A 20,302-nucleotide genomic window follows, 5' to 3' on the forward strand; every position below is an offset into this window, starting at 1 on the left:
CCATCAACAATAAATCATCAAGCAAAATGTACTTGCCCCTTTGAAGAGCAAGCAAATCATAACCACAACTTTAGATTTGAAGTTCCTATCCATAATTTGAATAGTTTGGGGTTGTGAACTCAATATTCAAAATCCCAGGAAAACAAAGGAGAAGGAGGAGCAAGTAGGACAACCAGAAAGTGACCTCTGTTCTAAAGCACTGTCCAGTAGAACTCTTTGTGATGATAGAAGTGTTCTGTATCTCCGCTGTTCAATATGAAAACCATTAAACATGTGGCTGTTGAGCACTTGAAATGTGGCTAGCATTACTAAGGAACTGAATTTTAATTGTATGTAATAGATTTAAATTCAGAATAGCCACATTCGACTAGTGGCTACAGTATTTAGATGGTGCCATTCTAGAGAGTCTGGATGCATAGCCTGACACGTGATCTTTTTGGATACTGTGTCTTCCCTTCCAAATCCTTCTAGCCCTAAATTGTTCCACAAAAAATACTCAGAATTTATGTAGGCCAGTGTTGGAATTTATAATCCCAGTAGTTTGCATTCTTCCTGAACAAGCAATAGAATAACACTTGCTGCTTTATGGCTTTTGAACCAGACTCTACTCTCGGATTTGATGGTCCACTCACAGACCATTCACCTCCCTTTGTTGCGATGCCTCTGGCTCTGTTACAGGAATCTGTACAAATTGGCCCACTCCATATGCACTATAGTAAGCTGGATTCATGTGATATTTATTCCTTCTTCCCCAGGTTTGCTCTTCGTTTTATACGGCCTGACCCTCGCAGCCGGGTCACTGACCCCGTTGGGGACATTGTTTCATTTATGCACTCTTTTGAAGAGAAATATGGGAGGGCACACCCTGTCTTCTACCAGGGAACGTACAGCCAGGTCAGTGCCGCAAACCATGTAGATGCCAACTTACTGAGATGATTCTACCCTCAAAGGAAAGCATAGCCCAGTACTGATCATGTCCTTCTTTTACTTGAAAACCTTAATTAGCTCTTCAGTGCTTACAGGGGGTAATAAAAAAAGACTAAACCCTGTAGCTGGCCCCTCTTTGATCTAATGCTGCCCTTCTTTTGAGGTCTTTTCTGCATAACTTACTTTACCATACCCTCAGTTCCAGCTGGCTCATTCCCTGAACATAGTCCATACTTGCCTACCTCTGTGCCTTTGCTTTTGCTGGTCCCTCCATATGGAATGCCTTCCTCACATTTTTGCTAATTGGAATCTTACCAGTCCTTCAACCAGCTCATGTCGCTCCCCACTTATAACTATCCCTGATTGTTGTGCCCTGTCCTCCACTGTCTCACAATCTAGAATACTAATCTTTCCCTTTGTTCTTCCATAGCTTTTAAAACTTGATAGCAATTTTATATTCTTTCCTATATTATTTGTGTTCATGTCTAATCTCTGCTACCAGACTGTAAGCCCCTTGAAGGCAAAGCCTAAATCTTCTTTATCTCTCACAGAATTGAACAAGGACATAGACCATAGACTCAGGGTAGCACATCTCATTCAACCTCAGCTATGTAGACCTTTGACTCAAGACCTGACCATTCAGGGGAGGAAAAATTAGAGTTCTGTGGGTGTTAGGTATGCCCCTAATTTGCCAGAGAAATACATAGAATTAACACTATGGGAATAGGAAAAACTGTGGGAATGCCGTGGGAATAGGCACAAGGGGGTTCTATTATGCAGCCTCCAGAATTCCTGAATCTATCTGGAGAAAGAGAAAAATGTTCACCCTTGCTTCCTGCTTTGATTTTCCCATATCTGCTTTTTATCATAGTCAGTCTCCTCAGTGGCTGTTCCCACCCCACTCAACAAACACTGAGCACCTACTGTATGCCAGGCAGTGTCCTCAGTGCTAAAGATACAGAGATGAGTGAGATGAGCACCTCCCGTGTACCCTCTCTGCTATGATCCTGAGGGTAGACCACCCTTGGCCATGTCAGCAGTTGTACCGTATAGTGTACTCAGGAGCACGCACACGCAGAAGCACGCACAGGAGTCTTGGATGAAAGTCTTTGAAAGTCTTTTACACCCTGTGCTCTTTAGAATGCCTTTGGATCGTACAGTCCATCATTACTACTCCATATGGCCTAGGATCAGGGTTGTCTTCATGGTTATTTTTTACTTACAAGGATGTTGTAGCTGTGAAGTAGAAAAATTCTCACCTCCCTTTCATATGGTCAGATTCGCCTGTTTTTAATCTTCCTTAGACTGTGGGTGCAGCTGACTTTTCTGTGATTTGTTGGGAACCTGTATTTGTAAGCCTGTCTACTCTCATGTGTCTGTTACAGTTTGAATCCTAACAACACTAAAACCTTTTCATTAAAGCTTGTTAGCATGGAGTTTCTATAGGGAGAGCAATGCCAGGGGTGTGAAGGTAGGAGCTCAGGAATTTTCTGATTTCTCGCTCACTTTTTTCCTTATTTTTTCCTTTTGTTCTTAAATACATAACTGTATCCATTAGGACCCTTAGCCCAAATATAAGCTCAAGGCACAGTCTTCGTAATAATGAGTGATCTTGTTTCTCACAGGCACTTAACGATGCCAAACGGGAGCTTCGCTTTCTTTTGGTTTATCTTCATGGAGATGATCACCAGGACTCTGATGAGTTTTGTCGGTAAGTGGATTGATTATTTTCCTTCTCTTTTCTGACTCTTTCTGATGACAGTTCGTAGTCAGCAAGTTGTTCTCATGTCCTTTTCGTACCTTTCTACAGCAACACACTCTGTGCACCTGAAGTTATTTCACTAATAAACACAAGGATGCTCTTCTGGGCATGCTCTACAAACAAACCTGAGGGATACAGGGGTAAGTTATGTTTCTTCTGCCTCATTCAGGTTGTTGGAGAATCTTTGGAATAGTCTGGAAAGACATGCCATGCCATTTATTACAAGAGTGTTCGTTCTGTGGTAGGATACAATGCTAGTTGCTGTTTTATATTGTCTCATTTAATCCTCTCAGCAGTCCTGAGAGATAGGGGGTCATATTACCTTCACTTTATGGTTTAGGAAACAGGCTCAGAGAGTTTAAGCCACTGGCTGAAGATCACACAATTAGCAAGTTTTATTTTTTTGTTTTTTATTTAATTAAAATTTTTTTTTTGAGATGGAGTCTTGCTCTGTCACCCAGGCTGGAGTGCAGTGGCGCAGTCTTGGCTCACTGCAGCCTCCACCTCCTGGGTTCAAGCGATGGTCCTGCCTCAGCCTCCTGAGTAGCTGGAACTACTGGTGTGTGCCACCACACCTAGTTAATTTTTTTGTATTTTTAGTAGAGACAGGGTTTCACCATGTGGCTTCAGACTCCTGGACTCAAGTGATCAGCCCACCTCAGCCTCCCAAAGTGCTGGGTTTACAGGTGTGAGCCACTGCGCCCCGCCATAATTAGCAAGTTGTAGCCTATGATTGGGTCTGCCAGATTCTAAAGCCCATTCTTCACATTCAGCATTGCCAAAGCCTGCCACATTCATAGAAATATCCAGTCTTGGCTAGCAGCTTGCCTTTAATCTTAATGGGCTTTTTACTGAAGAGTTTATTCTTTTCATCAACAATTTTAACAGAGCCCTTGCATAGTGAGTCAGTTGTTTGAGTACCTTGAGTACTAACATGGATTTGGAAAGTTCAGATCTTTAGAGATAAGTATTTTTAGGCGTTTAGTAAAAGATATGAAGGCATCCAGTGAGGAAGAATGTAGTCATTTTTGCGGCTACTTGTATCCAGCAACCTTTGAGTTTATATTAGCATGCCACATACTGTGCCATGACTTTAGAACCAAAGATGCGGCAGATGTTGTCCCTGCATCCCGGAATCTGAATCTTCAGCCTATTTGTTTTTAAACATCCAAATTCCTGCATGCATTTTGCCATTCTAATACAGCTTTGACAGGGGCGGAAGGGAGGTTGTGAGTAGAAGGAAGGTAAGGACTTTTTTTAATAGAAGTTTATAAAATCTCTTATTTCACACCATAAGGAAAACATAGATAAAACTCTGTTATGGTAAAAAGTTTAGTCATTTGGAAACCAATTTTCTTTTTGTTTTTTTTTTGGTTTTTTTTGAGACCAAGTCTTACTCTGTTACCCAGGTTGGAGTGCAGTGGTGCAATCTTGGTTCACTGCAGCCTCCACCTCCCGGGTTCAAGTGATTCTCCTGCCTCAGCCTCCCAAGTAGCTGGAATTACAGGGACGTACCACCATGCCCTACTAATTTTTGTATTTTTTGTAGAGATGGGGTTTCATCATGTTGGCCAGGCTGGTCTCGAATCCCTGACCTCAAATGACCCAACCACCTCGGCCTCCCAAAACTGCTGGGATTAAAGGTGTGAGCTACCAGCCCAGCCTCAACTTTCTATTAATAAACTTCTTTGGAACAGAAAAACTAACCTTTTTACGGGTAGAGAAAAGATACATGGGGAGAAAGGGTAAGGAAAGGATTAGGCAAGAGAAAAAAGACGATGGTGGAGATTATCATCAGTATCATCAAGCTGAGACTTGCAGCCTTGTGCCCTTTTAGGTTTGAGCCCTTGTACAGGGAAAAACTGCCAGATTCTTCATAGATCCTTTTCCTACCATCAAGTAGACATTATCCTTGAACTCTGCAGCCTTCCCTGGCATCATCACAACAACCACACCGCCACCAGGAAAGCCTGTCTTATTCTAGTCAAGCACCTAGGGATAGGCATGCAAATTGATAAAAAAACAAAAGATTACAAAACTGGGAGGAACTAGGCATGGTGGCACACGCCTGTACTCCCAGCTACTCAGGAGGCTGAGGTGGTCAGGTCACTTGAGCCCAGGAGTTGGAGACCAGCCTGAACAACATAGTGAGACCCTGGCTCAAAAAAAGAAAGAAAGAAACTAGGAAGTGGGGAAAGGCAGAGACCAAATGATACCTCCCGTCTTCCTCAGCCAGGATTAAAATAGTTCTCTCTCACTCATTGTGAAAAGTCTAAGGGTTGATCTTTTTCACCGTCAAGTCCTGCCCTTGATCTGTTGGGTCTTTTTGTCAGTCTCACAGGCTTTACGAGAGAACACCTATCCATTCCTGGCCATGATTATGCTGAAGGATCGAAGGATGACTGTGGTGGGACGGCTAGAAGGCCTCATTCAACCTGATGACCTCATTAACCAACTGACATTTATCATGGATGCTAACCAGACTTACCTGGTGTCAGAACGCCTAGAAAGGTACAAGGGAGTTCCCTTCTGGAACAGAGAGAGACCAGTTGTAAATTTGGAGGGCTGACCTGGGGCTCTACCAATACTGACCTCTTCTGTGTATCAGGCCACTGTTAGCTTTTAGCTTTGCCCATTTATCGTCAAAATATTTACATAGTTTGACCTAAATTACTCTATATCAGGTAATCTGTTCTTAGAGATGTTCAAAATAAAAACAAGGGCTGGGTGCAGTGGCTAACACCTGAAATCCTACCACATTAGGAGGCTGAGGCAGGAGGATTACTTGAACCCAGACTGGGCAGCAAAGTAAGACCCCATCTCTACAAAAAATAAGAAAAAATTAGCCAGGCATGGTGGTACATGCCTGTAGTCCCAGCTACTTGGGAGCCTGAGGTGGGAGGATTGCTTGAGGCCAGGAGTTGGAGGCGGCAGTGAGCTCTGATTGTGCCTCTGCACTCCAGCCTGGATGACAGAGCAGGACGCTGTCTTTAAAAAATAAATGAATGAATAAACAAAATAAAGACAGGCCTCTATGCTCAAGAATGTACATTGTGGTATTTAGAATAGCTGAATACAATATAAAGAACTTTGATGTAAAAAAAAAAAGTGGAATGGCTATAATTCCTCTCCATTACATAAGTTATGTACATTAATTATAGGAAATCCTAAAACCACAAAAAAGCACAAGGAAGAAATTTAAAATCACTGATAATCCTACCACCACTTGAACATTGTTATATATTTTTTTAATTTTACACACAACACACACCCCTCTGTATGTACACATTTATTTGTAAAATTGGGACAATACTTTTTTACAACCTTTCTTCATGTAAGAATGTATCACAGCCTTTTCCCTCATCATTAAAAATTCTGCCACATTTTAAAAATTACTGCATAACATTCTATTATCTAAATACATCATAATTTAACCAGGCCACTCTTTTTGGATTTTTGGATTACTTTCTGTTTGTTACTATTATAAATAGCATACATGGAGATAATTTTTTGCAATTTGTGATGGTTTCCTTAGATTAAAATTTAAATTCCTGAAAGTACAGTTTCTGGGTGAGACAATATAAGTATATGTTTACGACTTTTGATTTGTAATGCCAACTTGCCCTCAAGAAAGTTAAACAAACTTAAATTTATGGAAAGCTTTTAATAACATGGGGACATGCTTGTTACATATTAGAAAAATGCAGAATCAGACCGGGCATGTTGGCTCATACCTGTAATCCCAGCACTTCGGGAGGCTGAGGTAAGAAGATCGCTTGAACTCAGGAGTTTGAGGTCAGCCTGGGCAACATGGTGAAACCCCATCTCTACAAAAAATACAAAAATTAGCTAGGCGTGGCGGCACACGTCTGTAAGCTGAGGTGGCAGGATTGCTTTAGCCTAGGAGGTTGAGGCTGCAGTGAGTCATGATCGCACCACTGCACTCTAGCCTGGGTGACAGAGCAACACCCTGTCTCCAAAAAAAAGAAAAATGCAAGATCAAAACCCTATAAATATAGTGTTATTTTAACTGTGTAAAAAAATGTATAGAAGAGGAAACTTTCTGAGGTAACTGAAATGTTCTTTCTTGATTGAAGTGGTGATTATGTGGTTACATTTATCAAAATGCATTGAATTGTACATTAAGATCTGTGCATTTCATTGCATGTAAATTTTGTCTTAATTTTTAAAGAAAGTATAAAGCAAGAATGTTTTATCTGTTCAACTATTTTGATTGGCTAAATATTTTGGGTAAGACAAAACAGAAATTTGTTGGAGAGAAAATAGGAGCTATGCCAAATGTTATATAGTGTTTTATCTTTGATTAGGGAATCTCTGAATCACTCTGAAAACTCTACATTTTCAGATCTGCTACAATGTGTATATGGATGTATATGTGTGTGTTTTGGTTTTATGAGATCAGTACAAAAATGCAGTAACCCAAAATGGTATTTACTTGTAAAATATGATGTTGATGATCCCTTCATAATAACAGTACTGTGTTACATTTGTTAGAATTAGGGGGAAAATTTTATTGTAAAAGAGGAGAGGACAACTTGCTGTTTTCTTTTCTGCCAAATTAAACTGAGATAAAAGGTGGCTTATTCAGATTCTGCCATGCTTTGCTTTTGGAATCCCTTATGGCAGTGTGAAATAGTCATCTGCTAAGAATATCACCGTTTTTACACACACACACGCACGCACGCGCACACACACAGAAAATTTCAGTATAAGAAAACAGAACTTGTGAGAGTGCTGTTTTTCTTCTCTTGCTTTTGATCTGTTCACAGGGAAGAAAGAAACCAGACCCAAGTGCTGAGACAACAGCAGGATGAGGCCTACCTGGCCTCTCTTAGGGCTGACCAGGAGAAAGAAAGAAAGAAACGGGAGGAGCGGGAGCGTAAGCGGCGGAAGGAGGAGGAGGTGCAACAACAAAAGTTGGCAGAGGAGAGACGGCGGCGGGTAATGGACCTGTGGCTTTACTCCCTGTGGTTCCCAAACTGCCGAGACTTTGCCATCTTGGTCTTAAGTGTAAAAGGAATGAATGGTAGCCACTTTAAACAGACTAAGAGAAAAACAAAAGGAAAAAGGAAAGAAAAAAATAGAACATGTTGTGATTATGGGTGATTTAAATTTTTCATACCATTTAAATACTCATTCTTTTTTAAATAAAAATTTTTAAAAAGAGACAGGCTTTGCCATGTTGGCCAGCCTGCTCTCGAACTCCTGACCTCACGTGATCTGCCTGTCTTGGCTTTCCAAAGTGCTGGGATTACGGGCGTGAGCCACCATGCCTGGCCCTAAATATTCATTATTGATACCAGTATTAGCTGATTTGGCATTTTACTCATTATCTTTTTGTTTTTGTTTTGTTTTGTTGTTGTTGTTTTTGTTCCCTAGCAATGTATTTCTTTTTTTTTTTTTTTTTAAGAGATGGGGTCTCACTGTGTTGCCCAGGTTGGAGTGCAGTGGCTATTCACTAGTGCAGTCATGGCACACTACACCCCGAAACTCCTGGGCTCAAGCAGTCCTGCTGTGGCCTCTCAAGTAGCTGGAACTACAAGCACATACCATGGCACCCTGCTCCCTTTCCCCTTTTTCTCAGATAAATACCTAGACATAATAAATAATACATGAGATACAATTGTACTTTAAATTTAGGTTGTTTTTGACTATTCCCAAGAGGTTTTTCTTAGAATACTTAAACATTAATTTTTCTTCTGACGACTGTATAATAAAGCTACATGGTCATTGTATTTATTTCTTGAGCCATAGCCTCACCTTTGCTTTGTGTCTCTGCAGAATTTACAGGAGGAAAAGGAAAGGAAGTTGGAATGCCTGCCCCCTGAACCTTCCCCTGATGACCCTGAAAGTGTCAAGATCATCTTCAAATTGCCCAATGATTCTCGAGTAGAGAGACGATTCCACTTTTCACAGTCTCTAACAGTAAGGACCACCTAAGTTCTGTGAAGTGTATGTAGCATCTGGGCTATAGATTTGGAGCTTTTACTGACTCTTGAGAGTGTCTGTCTGCTGCTCTGATGAACAGGGAACAGAGAGAGAGATGGGTATGCCATCAGTGGACACCAGGAACAGTACTGCAGAGTGGACTGCTGTAGGCTCCTTCAGTTCTAGCTTCCAACTCAAAGCAATGTTTAAGTTTTTGTTTAATTATGTTTGGGCTCTGCTAAGAAAAACAGGTACCTTACGTAAGTCCCTCAAAAGACTTGTGTGTTTGAAGATGGGAGACTCTTCTGTGCTGTCTTCCTGCCTTGGCTTCAGAATCCCACCAGACGCCTGCTCTGTAGAAAAAGCACTGGAATGACATACCTGAATATAAGTGCACTTGCAGTTTGGATGCAGTTGTCTTTCTCTTTCTACTCATTTTCTGAGGCTACTTTGTATATATGATAGCCATGTAATAGTGTTTGTCATTTCCACATGGAAGTCATTAAAAACAGAAACTCACTCTCACAGCATGAGGATCAAATTTTCATTCTTCCAGGGTTACTAAATGTGTTTCCTTGGTCAGTTTACTTAATTTCTAAGCCTCAATTTCTTCATCTGTAAAATGGGTTTAATAATAGGCATGGCATGGCACAGTGCTCATGCCTGTAATCCCAGCACTTTGGGAGGCCAAGGTGAGTGGATCATTTGAGGTCAAGAGTTTGAGACCAGCCTGGCCAACATGGTGAAACCTCGCCTCTACTAAAATTACAAAAATTAGCTGGGCGTGGTGGCACATGCCTGTAGTCCCAGCTACTCAGGAGACTGAGGCAGGAGAATCACTTGAACCCGGGAGGTGGAGGTTGCAGTGAGCCAAGATCGCGCCACTGCACTCCAGCCCGGGCGATAGAGAGAGACCCTGTCAATAATAATAATAATAATAATAATAATAATAATAGGCACTCCCTAGTAGGATTGTTGTTAGAATTAAATTCTCAACATTGTGCCTGGCTCCTAGTAAGCACTTAAATACTCACTACTATTTTTGGTATTTGTAACCAAAAGAAAATTTGTTTATATTGAGAGTCAGTATGTCACCTTTCCAAATTTATAGCTGTAGTGGATTCTGCAGTTTTCCTGATCACTCAGAATAATCAAGGGTAAACCTCGTAATTAAAAGATGATGCACTGTAGTCAGGTGAGGCTGGGTAGTACATTCATGGCTTCTGTTTGTTTAACTGGACAACATTGGGCAAGTTGCAAAACTTTTACAGGGCCTCAGATATCCCATTAGTGAACTGGAACTATAATCTGCCCTCTGATAACTTTAAACTGCAGATAGGTGTGTCATACACTGAGCTAGATACTCTAGGAATCGTTTAGATGAGTGAGACATGGTTTTGGAATTCATGGAGCTTACTGGCCAGTACAGAATGTAAGTAAGACTCAGAGAACTAATACAGAATTAAAGTTATGAAACATTCTGGTAAGAGAGAAGCAAATGGCTTCCTTGTTTTATTTCTCTCTCATTTATGCATTTATTTATATTAGGGGAAGTGCTCATGTCTCTAACTTTGTTTGTTTTGAGACACAGTTTCGCCTTGTCACCCTAGCTGGAGCGCAGTGGCACTATCCCAGCTCACTGCAACCTCCGCCTCCTGGGCTCAAGCAATTCTCCTGCCTTAGCCTCCCAAGTAGGCACCCGCCACCATGCCTGGCTAATTTTTGTATTTTTTTTTTTTTTTTTTTTTAGTAGAGATGGGTTTTCACCATGTTGGTCAGGCTGGTCTCAAACTCCTGACCTCAAGTGATCCACCCACCTCGGCCTCCCAAAGTGCTGGGATTACAGGTGTGAGCCACTGCACTCAGCCCCATGTCTCTAACTTTGGATTTTTAAATTGAGATAACATGGATGTGCCTCACACAGTATCCACCATGTAGTAGGTGGTTAATTAGTGTTAATTTTCTTCCCCTGGTGTCCCGTTTCTTAACTATGGGTTTGTATATGTAGTTTAGCTTTCATGTTCACTAGCAATTTTGCTATTGTACACACAAACTACATGGAATTTCTACCCCAAAAATTCTGATAAAACTATATATGAAAAACCTAGGCCAGGTGCCGTAGCTCACGCCTATAATTGCACTCCAGCCTGGGCAACAAGTGTGAAACTCTGGCTCAAAAAAAAAAAAAAAAAAAAAAAGAATGAAAAACTTAACAAAAATTTACTCTCCTGAGAGTTTTGGAGGAAAAATTTGTTAGAACTGTGGAACAGAATAGGCTTACAGCCAGAAGGGAACCAGCCATTCATTCATTTAAAAGTCTTCATTGATCCTTGAAGACTTTTAAATGAGTTCCTCACTAAAAGCTGTTTTTTAAAAAAGAGTATCATGGCCACCTGAGATGAGTCTAAGAGAAATGTTTGCTCATAAATGGGGCTTAGAGATGGAAAAAGGTGTAAAGTAGCAGTGCCCTGATAGTGCCGGCCTGGAATTTAACATTCACAGAGATAATTACATAAAACCTAATAATGCTATAGTGTTTTTTAGTACCCTTAAAGACTTTGTGTCGGCCAGGCGCGGTGGCTCATGCCTGTGATCCCAGCACTTTGGGAGGCCGAGGTGGGTGGATCACCTGGGTTCAGGAGTTTGAGACCAGCCTGGCCAACATGGTGAAACCCCATCTCTACTAAAAATACAAATATTAGCCAGGCGTGGCGGCGCAGGCCTGTAATCCCAGCTATTCAGGAGGCTGACGCTGTAGAATCGCTTGAACCCAGGAGGCGGAGGTTGCAATGAACAGAGATAGCGCCATTGCACTCCAGCCTGAGTGAAGAGAGCAAAATTCTGTCTCAAAAAAAAAAGGCCTTGTATCATCTTCCTGTGAACTTGGTCCTTTGTAAATAATCTCGAGGAGTGACAGATTTGTGGGTAATGCTCAGCTCTGGAAAGTAGTGAAATGCTAAGATAAGAGGGATACGCTGCAGAACAATCGCCAGGTCCCATGAGTGGTCATAAAAGAGGCAACTGACTTTGTTTTAAACAAATGTATAAGAGATCCAAAGCCCAGAACTAATTTTTCTGTCCATTGCAAACCGAAAGGGACCTCTGGTAGTAATATAATCTGTTTCCTGATGGTTATCAACCCTTTGCCATTAGTAAATAAAAAATGCCAGCCAGGTGCGGTGACTCATGCCTGTAATACTAGCACTTTGGGATGCCAAGGCGGTGGATCACTTAAGGCCAGAAGTTCAAGACCAGCCTAGCCAACATGGTGAAACCCCATCTCTACTGAAAATACAAAAATTAGCCAGGCGTGGTGACATGCACCTGTAATCCCAGCTACTCCGGAGGCTGAGACAGGAGAATGGCTTGAACCTGGGAAGCGGAGGTTGCAGTGAGCCGAGATCCTCCCACTGCACTCCAGCCTGGGCAACAGAGCAAGACTCCATCTCAAAAAAAAAAGAAAAACAAAAGCCAAGTTTGTACTAGGTATTCTCAAGCAGTGATTAAAAAGGAATCAGAAAGTATTTTTTTGGCCAGGCATGGTTGTTCACACCTGTAATCTCAGCACTTTGGGAGGCCGAGGTTGGTGGGTCACCTGAGGTCAGGAGTTCGAGACAAGCCTGATGAAACCCTGTCTCTGGCCAGGCTAGGTGGCCCATGCCAGTAGTCCCAGCACTTTGGGAGGCCAAGGTGGGTGGATCACGAGGTCAGGAGTTTGAGACCAGCTTGGCCAACATGGTGAAACCCCATCTCTACGAAAAATACAAAAAAATTAGCCAGGCATGGTGACATGCACCTGTAGTCCCAGCTGCTCAGGAGGCTGAGGCAGGAAAATCGCTAGAGCCCGGGAGGCAGAAGTTGCAGTGAGCCGAGATCCTCCCACTGCACTCCAGTCTGGGCAACAGAGCAAGACTCCATCTCAAAAAAAAAAAAAAAAAAAAAAAGTTTTTTTTTTTTTCACTCTTGTATCAAACCCATATTGGTTTCATATTAAGAATACTTGGTGTAAGTCTAATTGATGCATCTTAAGAAAGAGTGAACGTTAGTGGGAATTGCAAAGAGAGAAGGAAACTGAAAATGAGTGGGGCTGATAGACTAAAATATGAGAAGTTTATAAAATCAGGAATGGATTAGATAAGAGGAACATGGATTTACTGCTTAAATTCTGGATTATAGCCCTTTAAAAATCCCTCAGGAGGGCAACATGACAAGACTCTGTCTCTACAAAAATTTTTTTTTGTTGTTTTGTTTTGTTTTGTTTGTTGTTGTTGTTTGTTTTTTTTTGAGGCGGAGTCTCGCTCTGTCGCCCAGGCTGGAGTGCAGTGGCGCGATCTCGGCTCACTGCAAGCTCCGCCTCCCGGGTTTACGCCATTCTCCTGCCTCAGCCTCCCGAGTAGCTGGGACTACAGGCGCCGCCACCTCGCCCGGCTAATTTTTTGTATTTTTAGTAGAGATGGGGTTTCACTGTGTTAGCCAGGATGGTCTCGATCTCCTGACCTCGTGATCCGCCCGTCTCGGCCTCCCAAAGTGCTGGGATTACAGGCTTGAGCCACCGCGCCCGGCCTTACAAAAATTTTTAAAAACTAACCAGGCATGGTGTTGCACATGTGTGATCCCACTTACTTGGGAGGCTGAGACAGGGGGATTGCTTGAACCTGAGAGGTCGAGGCTGCAGTGAGTTGTGTTTGTGCCACTGCACTCCAGCCTGGGTGACAGAGCGAGACCTGTCGGGGGCAGGGGGGAAGTCCCTAAAGAGCTAAGTTTAAGAAATAAAGGGCTGCTTTACACAGAGGGAAATAAAACCCAGAGAATTCATTGTGAGAGGTGTATCAAAAAGAAAATAAGAATAGATTCCTCCCAAAAAGGAAAAATAACTTGAATGACACGTTCGTCATCTTTGGGGTTGATCTGAAAGAGGCTGGCAGAATTGTTGTTAGAAGTAGAATGCTAGATGGAGGGGCCACAGAGCAGAGAGAGGGAAAGATGGCAGTGGCCTGTTCCACAGGCATCTCACACACAGTTTAAATTTTAGCATCATGGACTCTCCTGATACTGCCTCCCTTCTCACTAAGGATTTTACCTGTACCTTGTCAGAGCCAGAGCAGGGTAAGGAGGGCATTCCCACAGAGAGGAGATTCATATGAGGTGCAACATGTTTATTTTATTGTATTTTTTTGTCCATAGGTTATTGGGGAACAGGTGGTGTTTTGTTACATGAGGAAGTTATTTAGTGGGATTTGTGAGATTTTGGTGCACCCATCACCCAAGCAGTATACACTATACCCTATTTGTAGTCTTTTATCCCTCGCCACTTCCCACTCTTCTCCCCAAGTCCCCAAAGTCCCTTGTATCATTCTTTTGCCTTTGCATCCTCATAGCTTAGCTCCCACATATCAGTGAGGACATACAATGTTTGGTTTTCCATTTCTAGTTACTTCACTTAGAATAATAATGTCTACTTTCATCAAGGTCGCTGTGAATGCCGTTAATTTATTCCTTTTTATGACTGAGAAGTATTCCATCGTGTATATATATATACTACAGTTTCTTTATCCACACGTTGATTGATGGGCTTAAAACTGGATCCTTGGCTGGGTGCAGTGGCTCATGCCTGTAATCCCTGCACTTTGGGAGGCCAAGACAGGCAGATCACGAGGTCAGAAGATCGAGACCATCCTGACTAACACGGTGAAACCCCGTCTCTACTAAAAATACAAAAAAATTAGCCGGGCATAGTGGCAGGTGCCTGTAGTCCCAGCTACTCGGGAGGCTGAGGCAGGAGAATGGCGTGAACCTGGGAGGCGGAGCTTGCAGTGGGCTGAGATCGTGCCACTGCACTCCAGCCTGGGCGACAGAAGTGAGACTCCGTCTCAAAAAAAAAAAAAAAAACAAAACTGGATCCTTTTGCTATTATGTAAAAGATAATTGGCAAAACTTGAATAGGGTCTGAATGATAATATATTATATTATAGAAATAATGTGTCAGTTACATTTCCTGATTTTGAGAGCCAAGTTGTGGTTATATAGAAGATTGTCCTGTGAGTCTGTGATCCCCTCAGAATACTTGAGGCCGTGTGTCTTACAGTTGGCACTTCACTCTCAACTGATTTAAAGAAAAAAATTCTGTGTCCTATACTTCCAACTTTTCTGTAACTTTGTGATGATTTCTAAGTTAGCATTTTATCAGACACGTCACAGAAGAGACAGATGAATTCAGAGTAGGACTAGTGTTGGGTTTGTGTGATTTCTTTTAAAAGGGCTGCCCCCATGCATATGCTGTGGGGAATGAAAAGATCTAGAATTCCAGTGTCATGTGATTCTTTCATATAGAGTCATCCTGGGGAGAGTTGGGGGATATTTGACTTCAGAGTTGTGTGTGTGTGTGTGTGTGTGTGTTTCTCTTTTTCTCACCGCCCTTCTTCTATATGACCTCTGCAGGTAATCCACGACTTCTTATTCTCCTTGAAGGAAAGCCCTGAAAAGTTTCAGATTGAAGCCAATTTTCCCAGGCGAGTGCTGCCCTGCATCCCTTCAGAGGAGTGGCCCAATCCCCCTACGCTACAGGAAGCCGGACTCAGCCACACAGAAGTTCTTTTTGTTCAGGACCTAACTGACGAATGACATTTTTTTCTTCCTCTCCCCTCCTACCCCAGTCCCTAAATGAAATAGGGAAAAAAGAAAACAACGACAACAAAGCAGAAAAAAAAAAGAGAGAGAGAGAGAAATTCATATTATTATTATTATTATAATACAATATTTTTTTTAAAAGACTGCTGCATCCTTAGGAAGGATCAGAAACCATGCTGCCCGCAAGAGTCACAACCTGTGTGTGTGCGCGCAAGGTTAGCAACAAACGTACCCACTCGGCAAGCCCACCCTTCCTATGGCCTCTGTGCACGCACCTTCCAGTGAACAGAGACTCTTCACCTTCAACCCATCCATCGTCCCAGCTGGGAAGGGGACATTCCCACTAGTTCTCATTCATTCTTGCTTTTATGGAAAATAAAAGTGAAAAACCTCCATCAACCAGCTACTTGCAGCATCTCCTGAGGACTTGCTTCTCCTGCCTCTGGGGAAGAGAGGGAAGAGAAAGCAGAGAAGCAGAGATGTTCCTTGAACTGCCCACAATTTTTCAATAACTTTTGTTTCTGTTTTGTAATGACCAAAGGAATGAGGCTGACATAGGTGTATTTTTTTTTCCTTTATTTGATAAAGAGCCATTTCTTTAAACCCATGAGTTTATGCCCTGGGCTCCTTAGCCCACAATAGTGTAATAAAAGTGCCCTGGGCTGGTTTGTGCTTATTTCTGCCATTGTCCCTCTCATGTTCCCAGAGAGGTCATTCTTTTTGGTCCAGCTCTTGCTGTCCTTTCTTACCACCTGTGCACCCCACTTGGAGCAGTAGGAGGAAATCTGGGTCTGCGGCCCTGCAAAGGCTGTATATGTAGATACACCTATGTATGTGGTGGAACTCATCTTTACACACAACTGCAGCTTTTCCTTGGAGTCTGTACCAGGTGGTGGTTATGGGGTCCGAACCAAAGGATAGCAGCTCTTCATTCCTCTTCTGACATGTGCATGCTGCTTCTCCCAGCCCTGGGCTTTCCTGAATTGCCAAGCCTGGTGCCTTTCCAAAGGACTAGCAGGGCCTGTGGTGGAGCCAGCAGAACCACAGGAGAGTGCCCTGCCTGTCTCAGTGGAAGTGTATTATTGTTTTAAGGATAGAAAGCACCAGAGGCCTTGAAGGGAGCCAAGACAGAACTCCCAGCCTGTGTAATCTATTGGAAGGCACATTTTCGTTTCTGATGCAGCCACCTTCTGGAGGCAGCTTTTATCCTTTCTCTCTATTGCTCTGTTGAAGTAATAGGGTTTTTTTTAACCTCTGGATATCTCGTCTGTGGTTCAGTTTATGGTAATGGGTACATGGGTCAGGCCATGTATTAACAGATGCCAGTGCGCTCTGACAAGTATTCCAAAGTGTTCTGTAGCTAGACTGGTGCAGGCTCGTACCACTGCAACCAACTGACGTTACTGCAGTTCCTAATATGCTGTGAGGACGGGGGTTCAGATCAACATAAAGCATAACTTGCTAGAGTTGTAGTCTCAAGGCTTTCTCTCTTGCTTAACTAAAACCTAAGGACCACTGTTTTTGGTAGCAATTATATAGTTACTATCCACTGCAGTCCTGAGTTGTTGGGGGTAAATCCCACATGACAGAGTAAGGCACCCCACAGAAATTAACCTGGAGAGCCTGAGAAATTGCCAGTGGCCTTGGCGTAGCTGTCTATAACACCATCGCTCGGAAAATTTAACTCTGTCCCTGGCTACCTGTTGTTCTTCCACTTGGTTTTCTGCTCTCCCAAGGCCAGACGAGTGGGACTCACCATCTGACTATTGTCAATGAAGTGTATCTGGACTGAACAGCAGGATAACCCATGTTCTCCACTTGAGGATAACCTTACGTGCAACTTTCCTGCCAACAACCATGCCGAGGAATTTTCCCACTGAAGTCAGAGCCTTCCTCCCCGTCTGGAATTCACAGGTTTTCCCTGGCAGCACGCAGGAGGGTATTAAGAACCTCTGTGAGGCTAGGTACACTGTATAGGTATCTTGTCCACACCTCTTCGGGGAAGTTACGATTTTTTTTCCGTCATAATTCAGTCTCATCTTACTCTACAATGTGCACTTTATGCCTCTTGCCTTGTGATAACAGTGAAGGAAGTCAGCTGCCAGAATATTAAGAAGGGTCTCCTTCATGTCAGTACAACTGTCGGGGTGGCCTACCCATTTACTTCAGGTTTCAAGAGGCTTCACCAGAAGCACATGCCCCTGTCTAGTCCCATTTGAAACAGTTCTGCTTTACTGAGACCCTAGACCGGTCTTCTTGCTGACCCTAGTGCTGCTGCCTACATGCTATTTCCTTTCCTCCTAAGTCAAACACAGGCTGAACATTCTGTCACTTAATGCCAGTACAATCTGTGTCACTCCTAAGGACTTTTGGGATTTTGACGGGACCTGCAAGGGAGAAGACACTGAGAAGCCGATGATCTGCAAGCATTTGCTCTTGTTTCCACATCACCTCTGGGATATTTCAGCTGTTGCTTCCAAATGGTAAGCGATCAACTAAAAGCACTTGTTTCAAGTTTTGTTCTGCACTCCGAAGACTGAAGTTGTAGATTCAGCTGAATAGCCATGGGAAGTGACCAAGCAGACACCCGGTAGGAGTCAGTTGAATATTTATACCCTCAGTGGAGCCCTTCTGATCTTTTCTTCCACTTCTGCAGAATATCCTCTAGCAAATACTTCTTTCTCCTTGCTTGCCTCCGCCATGATATTTGAATAAGAGATGGCCAGAGGATAACACTTACCTTTTAAAAACTAAGCTAAAAAGAACCTAGAACCTTCAACTGAGCAGTGGTGAAAATTGCTAATGGTGCCAAGGCCAAGCAAAGAGTTTCAGAAAATGACTGAGAAGGAGCGATAACCCCCAGAATGCAAAATCAGGGGCATCATCATCTGGTGCTTGAACAAGGAGCTCCACTCTACAACTGGTTTTTTAGGACTTGTGAGGAACGCAGCAACGGAAATCCATCCACAAAGGATGCAGTGCCCCAACTTGTACTGCGCCTGAATAGTCATGTGATAATTTACTGAAGAAATCTAGTGTACTTTAAATTTTTTTCATAAAAGTTTACATTGTATTGTAGGTTAACATTAAATGTTTTATAACAAACATTTCATAACACGCTGTGGGTCTTTCTGTGTAGGACAGATGTGGTAGATAATTTTCTGTGTCTGAAGGAGAGCTTGAACAACACCGGAAAGGAACAGCATGGTGTGGCATTGCCAAGGAAGGGAGAGTCAGAGAGAAGGATGGAGTCAGGTCTTTTCTGTTGTATCCCTGTGGAAAAATAGCAACTTAGTATGATGGAGAGAGAGCAGACAGGCCTGGGTTCAGATTTGGGCTCTGGTTTCTCAGGTTTGCAACCTCGGGCAATTTCTGTAGCTTCCCTGAACTTGAATTTCCCCAACTATAAATGAAGATAATGCCATTCACCTCAGAATAGGTTTATAGATTCAATCAAGTAAATGTATATGTGGCTCTTGATACAAAGATGTCATTAAGTGTTTCTTCCCCTTCTATGGGAGTGTATTTTGTGAGTATTTTCTTGCAGTAACTTATTTTCTTAAGGAATTTGTCACTTCTGTTGGAACCAACTTGTGTCCTTGCAAAGCAGTGGCCAGAAGAAGCCTCTTCTGGCCGTGTGCGGTGGCTCAAGCCTGTAATCCCAGCACTTTGGGAGGCCGAGACGGGCAGATCACGAGGTCAGGAGATCGAGACCATCCTGGCTAACACGGTGAAACCCCGTCTCTGCTAAAAAAATACAAAAAACGGCCGGGCGCGGTGGCTCAAGCCTGTAATCCCAGCACTTTGGGAGGCCGAGGCGGGTGGATCACGAGGTCAGGAGATCGAGGCTATCCTGGCTAACATGGTGAAACCCCGTCTCTACTAAAAATACAAAAAACTAGCCGGGCGTGGTGGCGGGCGCCTGTAGTCTCAGCTACTTGGGAGGCTGAGGCGGGAGAATGGCGTGAACCCGGGAGGCGGAGCTTGCAGTGAGCCGAGATCACGCCACTACACTCCAGCCTGGGAGACACAGCGAGACTCCGTCTCAAAAAAAAAAAAAAAAAAACAAAAAAAAACAAACAAAAACTAGGCCGGGGGGGGGGCGGGCGCCTGTAGTCCCAGCTACTCGGGAGGCTGAGGCAGGAGAATGGCGTGAACCCGGGAGGCGGAGCTTGCAGTGAGCTGAGATGCGGCCGCTGCACTCCAGCCTGGGGGACAGAGCGAGACTCCGTCTCAAAAAAAAAGAAGAAAAGCCTCTTCTTATCTTACAGATTCTGGATGATTGGCATTCTCCTAGGTACTTTTGCTCATGTTTTTATTTTTTATTTTCAAGTGATTCTCCTGCCTCAGGTTCCCGACTAGCTGGGATTACAGGCACGTGACACCACTCCTGGCTAATTTTTGTATTTTTAGTAGAGATGGGGTTTCACCATGTTGGCCAGGCTAGTCTTGAACTGCTGACTTCGTGATCCGCCCCTCAGGCTCCCAAAGTGCTGGGATTACAGGCATAAGCCACTGCACCCAGCCTCATGTTTTCATTTCTGAGAGGAAATTTAAGCCTCAGTTCTCTGCCTTTCTCCTGTGCAGATACTCACTTTTGTGGATACAGATTCTTGGTACCTTCAGAGTTGTCCCCCTGTTCCTAGCCAAAGATTTGGGACCCTCATTTTTTTAATGTGCATTAAGTGTAAACTAGAATTCTATTGCTCAGTTTAATAAGTGTGCAAGAGTTTATTTACATAAGGTGAGAAGCCACTAAAACATTTCACAATTGATTTTGAAACTTAGATATAAGCTGGGCATGGTGGTTAACGACTGTAATCCTAGCACTTTGGGAGGCTGAGGCGGGCAGATCACCTGAGGTCAGGAGTTCCAGACCAGCCTAGCCAACATGGTGAAACCCCGTCTCCACTAAAAAATAAAATTACCCGGGCGTGGTGACACATGCCTGTAGTCCCAGCTACTCAAGAGGCAATCGCTTGAACCCAGGAGGCAGAGGTTGCAGTGAGCCGAGATCTCGCCACTGCACTCCAGCCT

The 20,302-nt window shown here is 43.2% G+C and overlaps 1 protein-coding gene across 3 annotated transcripts in view; it reads left to right on the top strand.

The window, feature by feature from the left end:
- FAF2 (Fas associated factor family member 2) overlaps positions 1-18,377 on the top strand; it is a 63,555-nt gene extending 45,178 nt beyond the window's left edge. For 2 of the 3 annotated variants that reach the window (XM_017960160.3, XM_021939972.1), the window contains exons 5-11: positions 756-894; positions 2,553-2,638; positions 2,738-2,829; positions 5,023-5,200; positions 7,480-7,651; positions 8,492-8,635; positions 15,077-15,329. In XM_017960160.3, coding sequence (XP_017815649.1) covers positions 756-894; positions 2,553-2,638; positions 2,738-2,829; positions 5,023-5,200; positions 7,480-7,651; positions 8,492-8,635; positions 15,077-15,259 — 994 coding nt within the window. In that variant the 3' untranslated portion in view covers positions 15,260-15,329. Of the gene's footprint in view, positions 1-755; positions 895-2,552; positions 2,639-2,737; positions 2,830-5,022; positions 5,201-7,479; positions 7,652-8,491; positions 8,636-15,076 lie in introns of all 3 variants that reach the window. The other variant, XM_009209609.1, reaches the window with a different exon arrangement.
- The last annotated feature ends 1,925 nt before the right edge of the window (positions 18,378-20,302 follow it).

This window comes from Papio anubis, chromosome 5 (assembly GCF_008728515.1).
Source record: "Papio anubis isolate 15944 chromosome 5, Panubis1.0, whole genome shotgun sequence".
In the NCBI taxonomy this organism is placed as follows: Eukaryota; Metazoa; Chordata; class Mammalia; order Primates; family Cercopithecidae; genus Papio; species Papio anubis.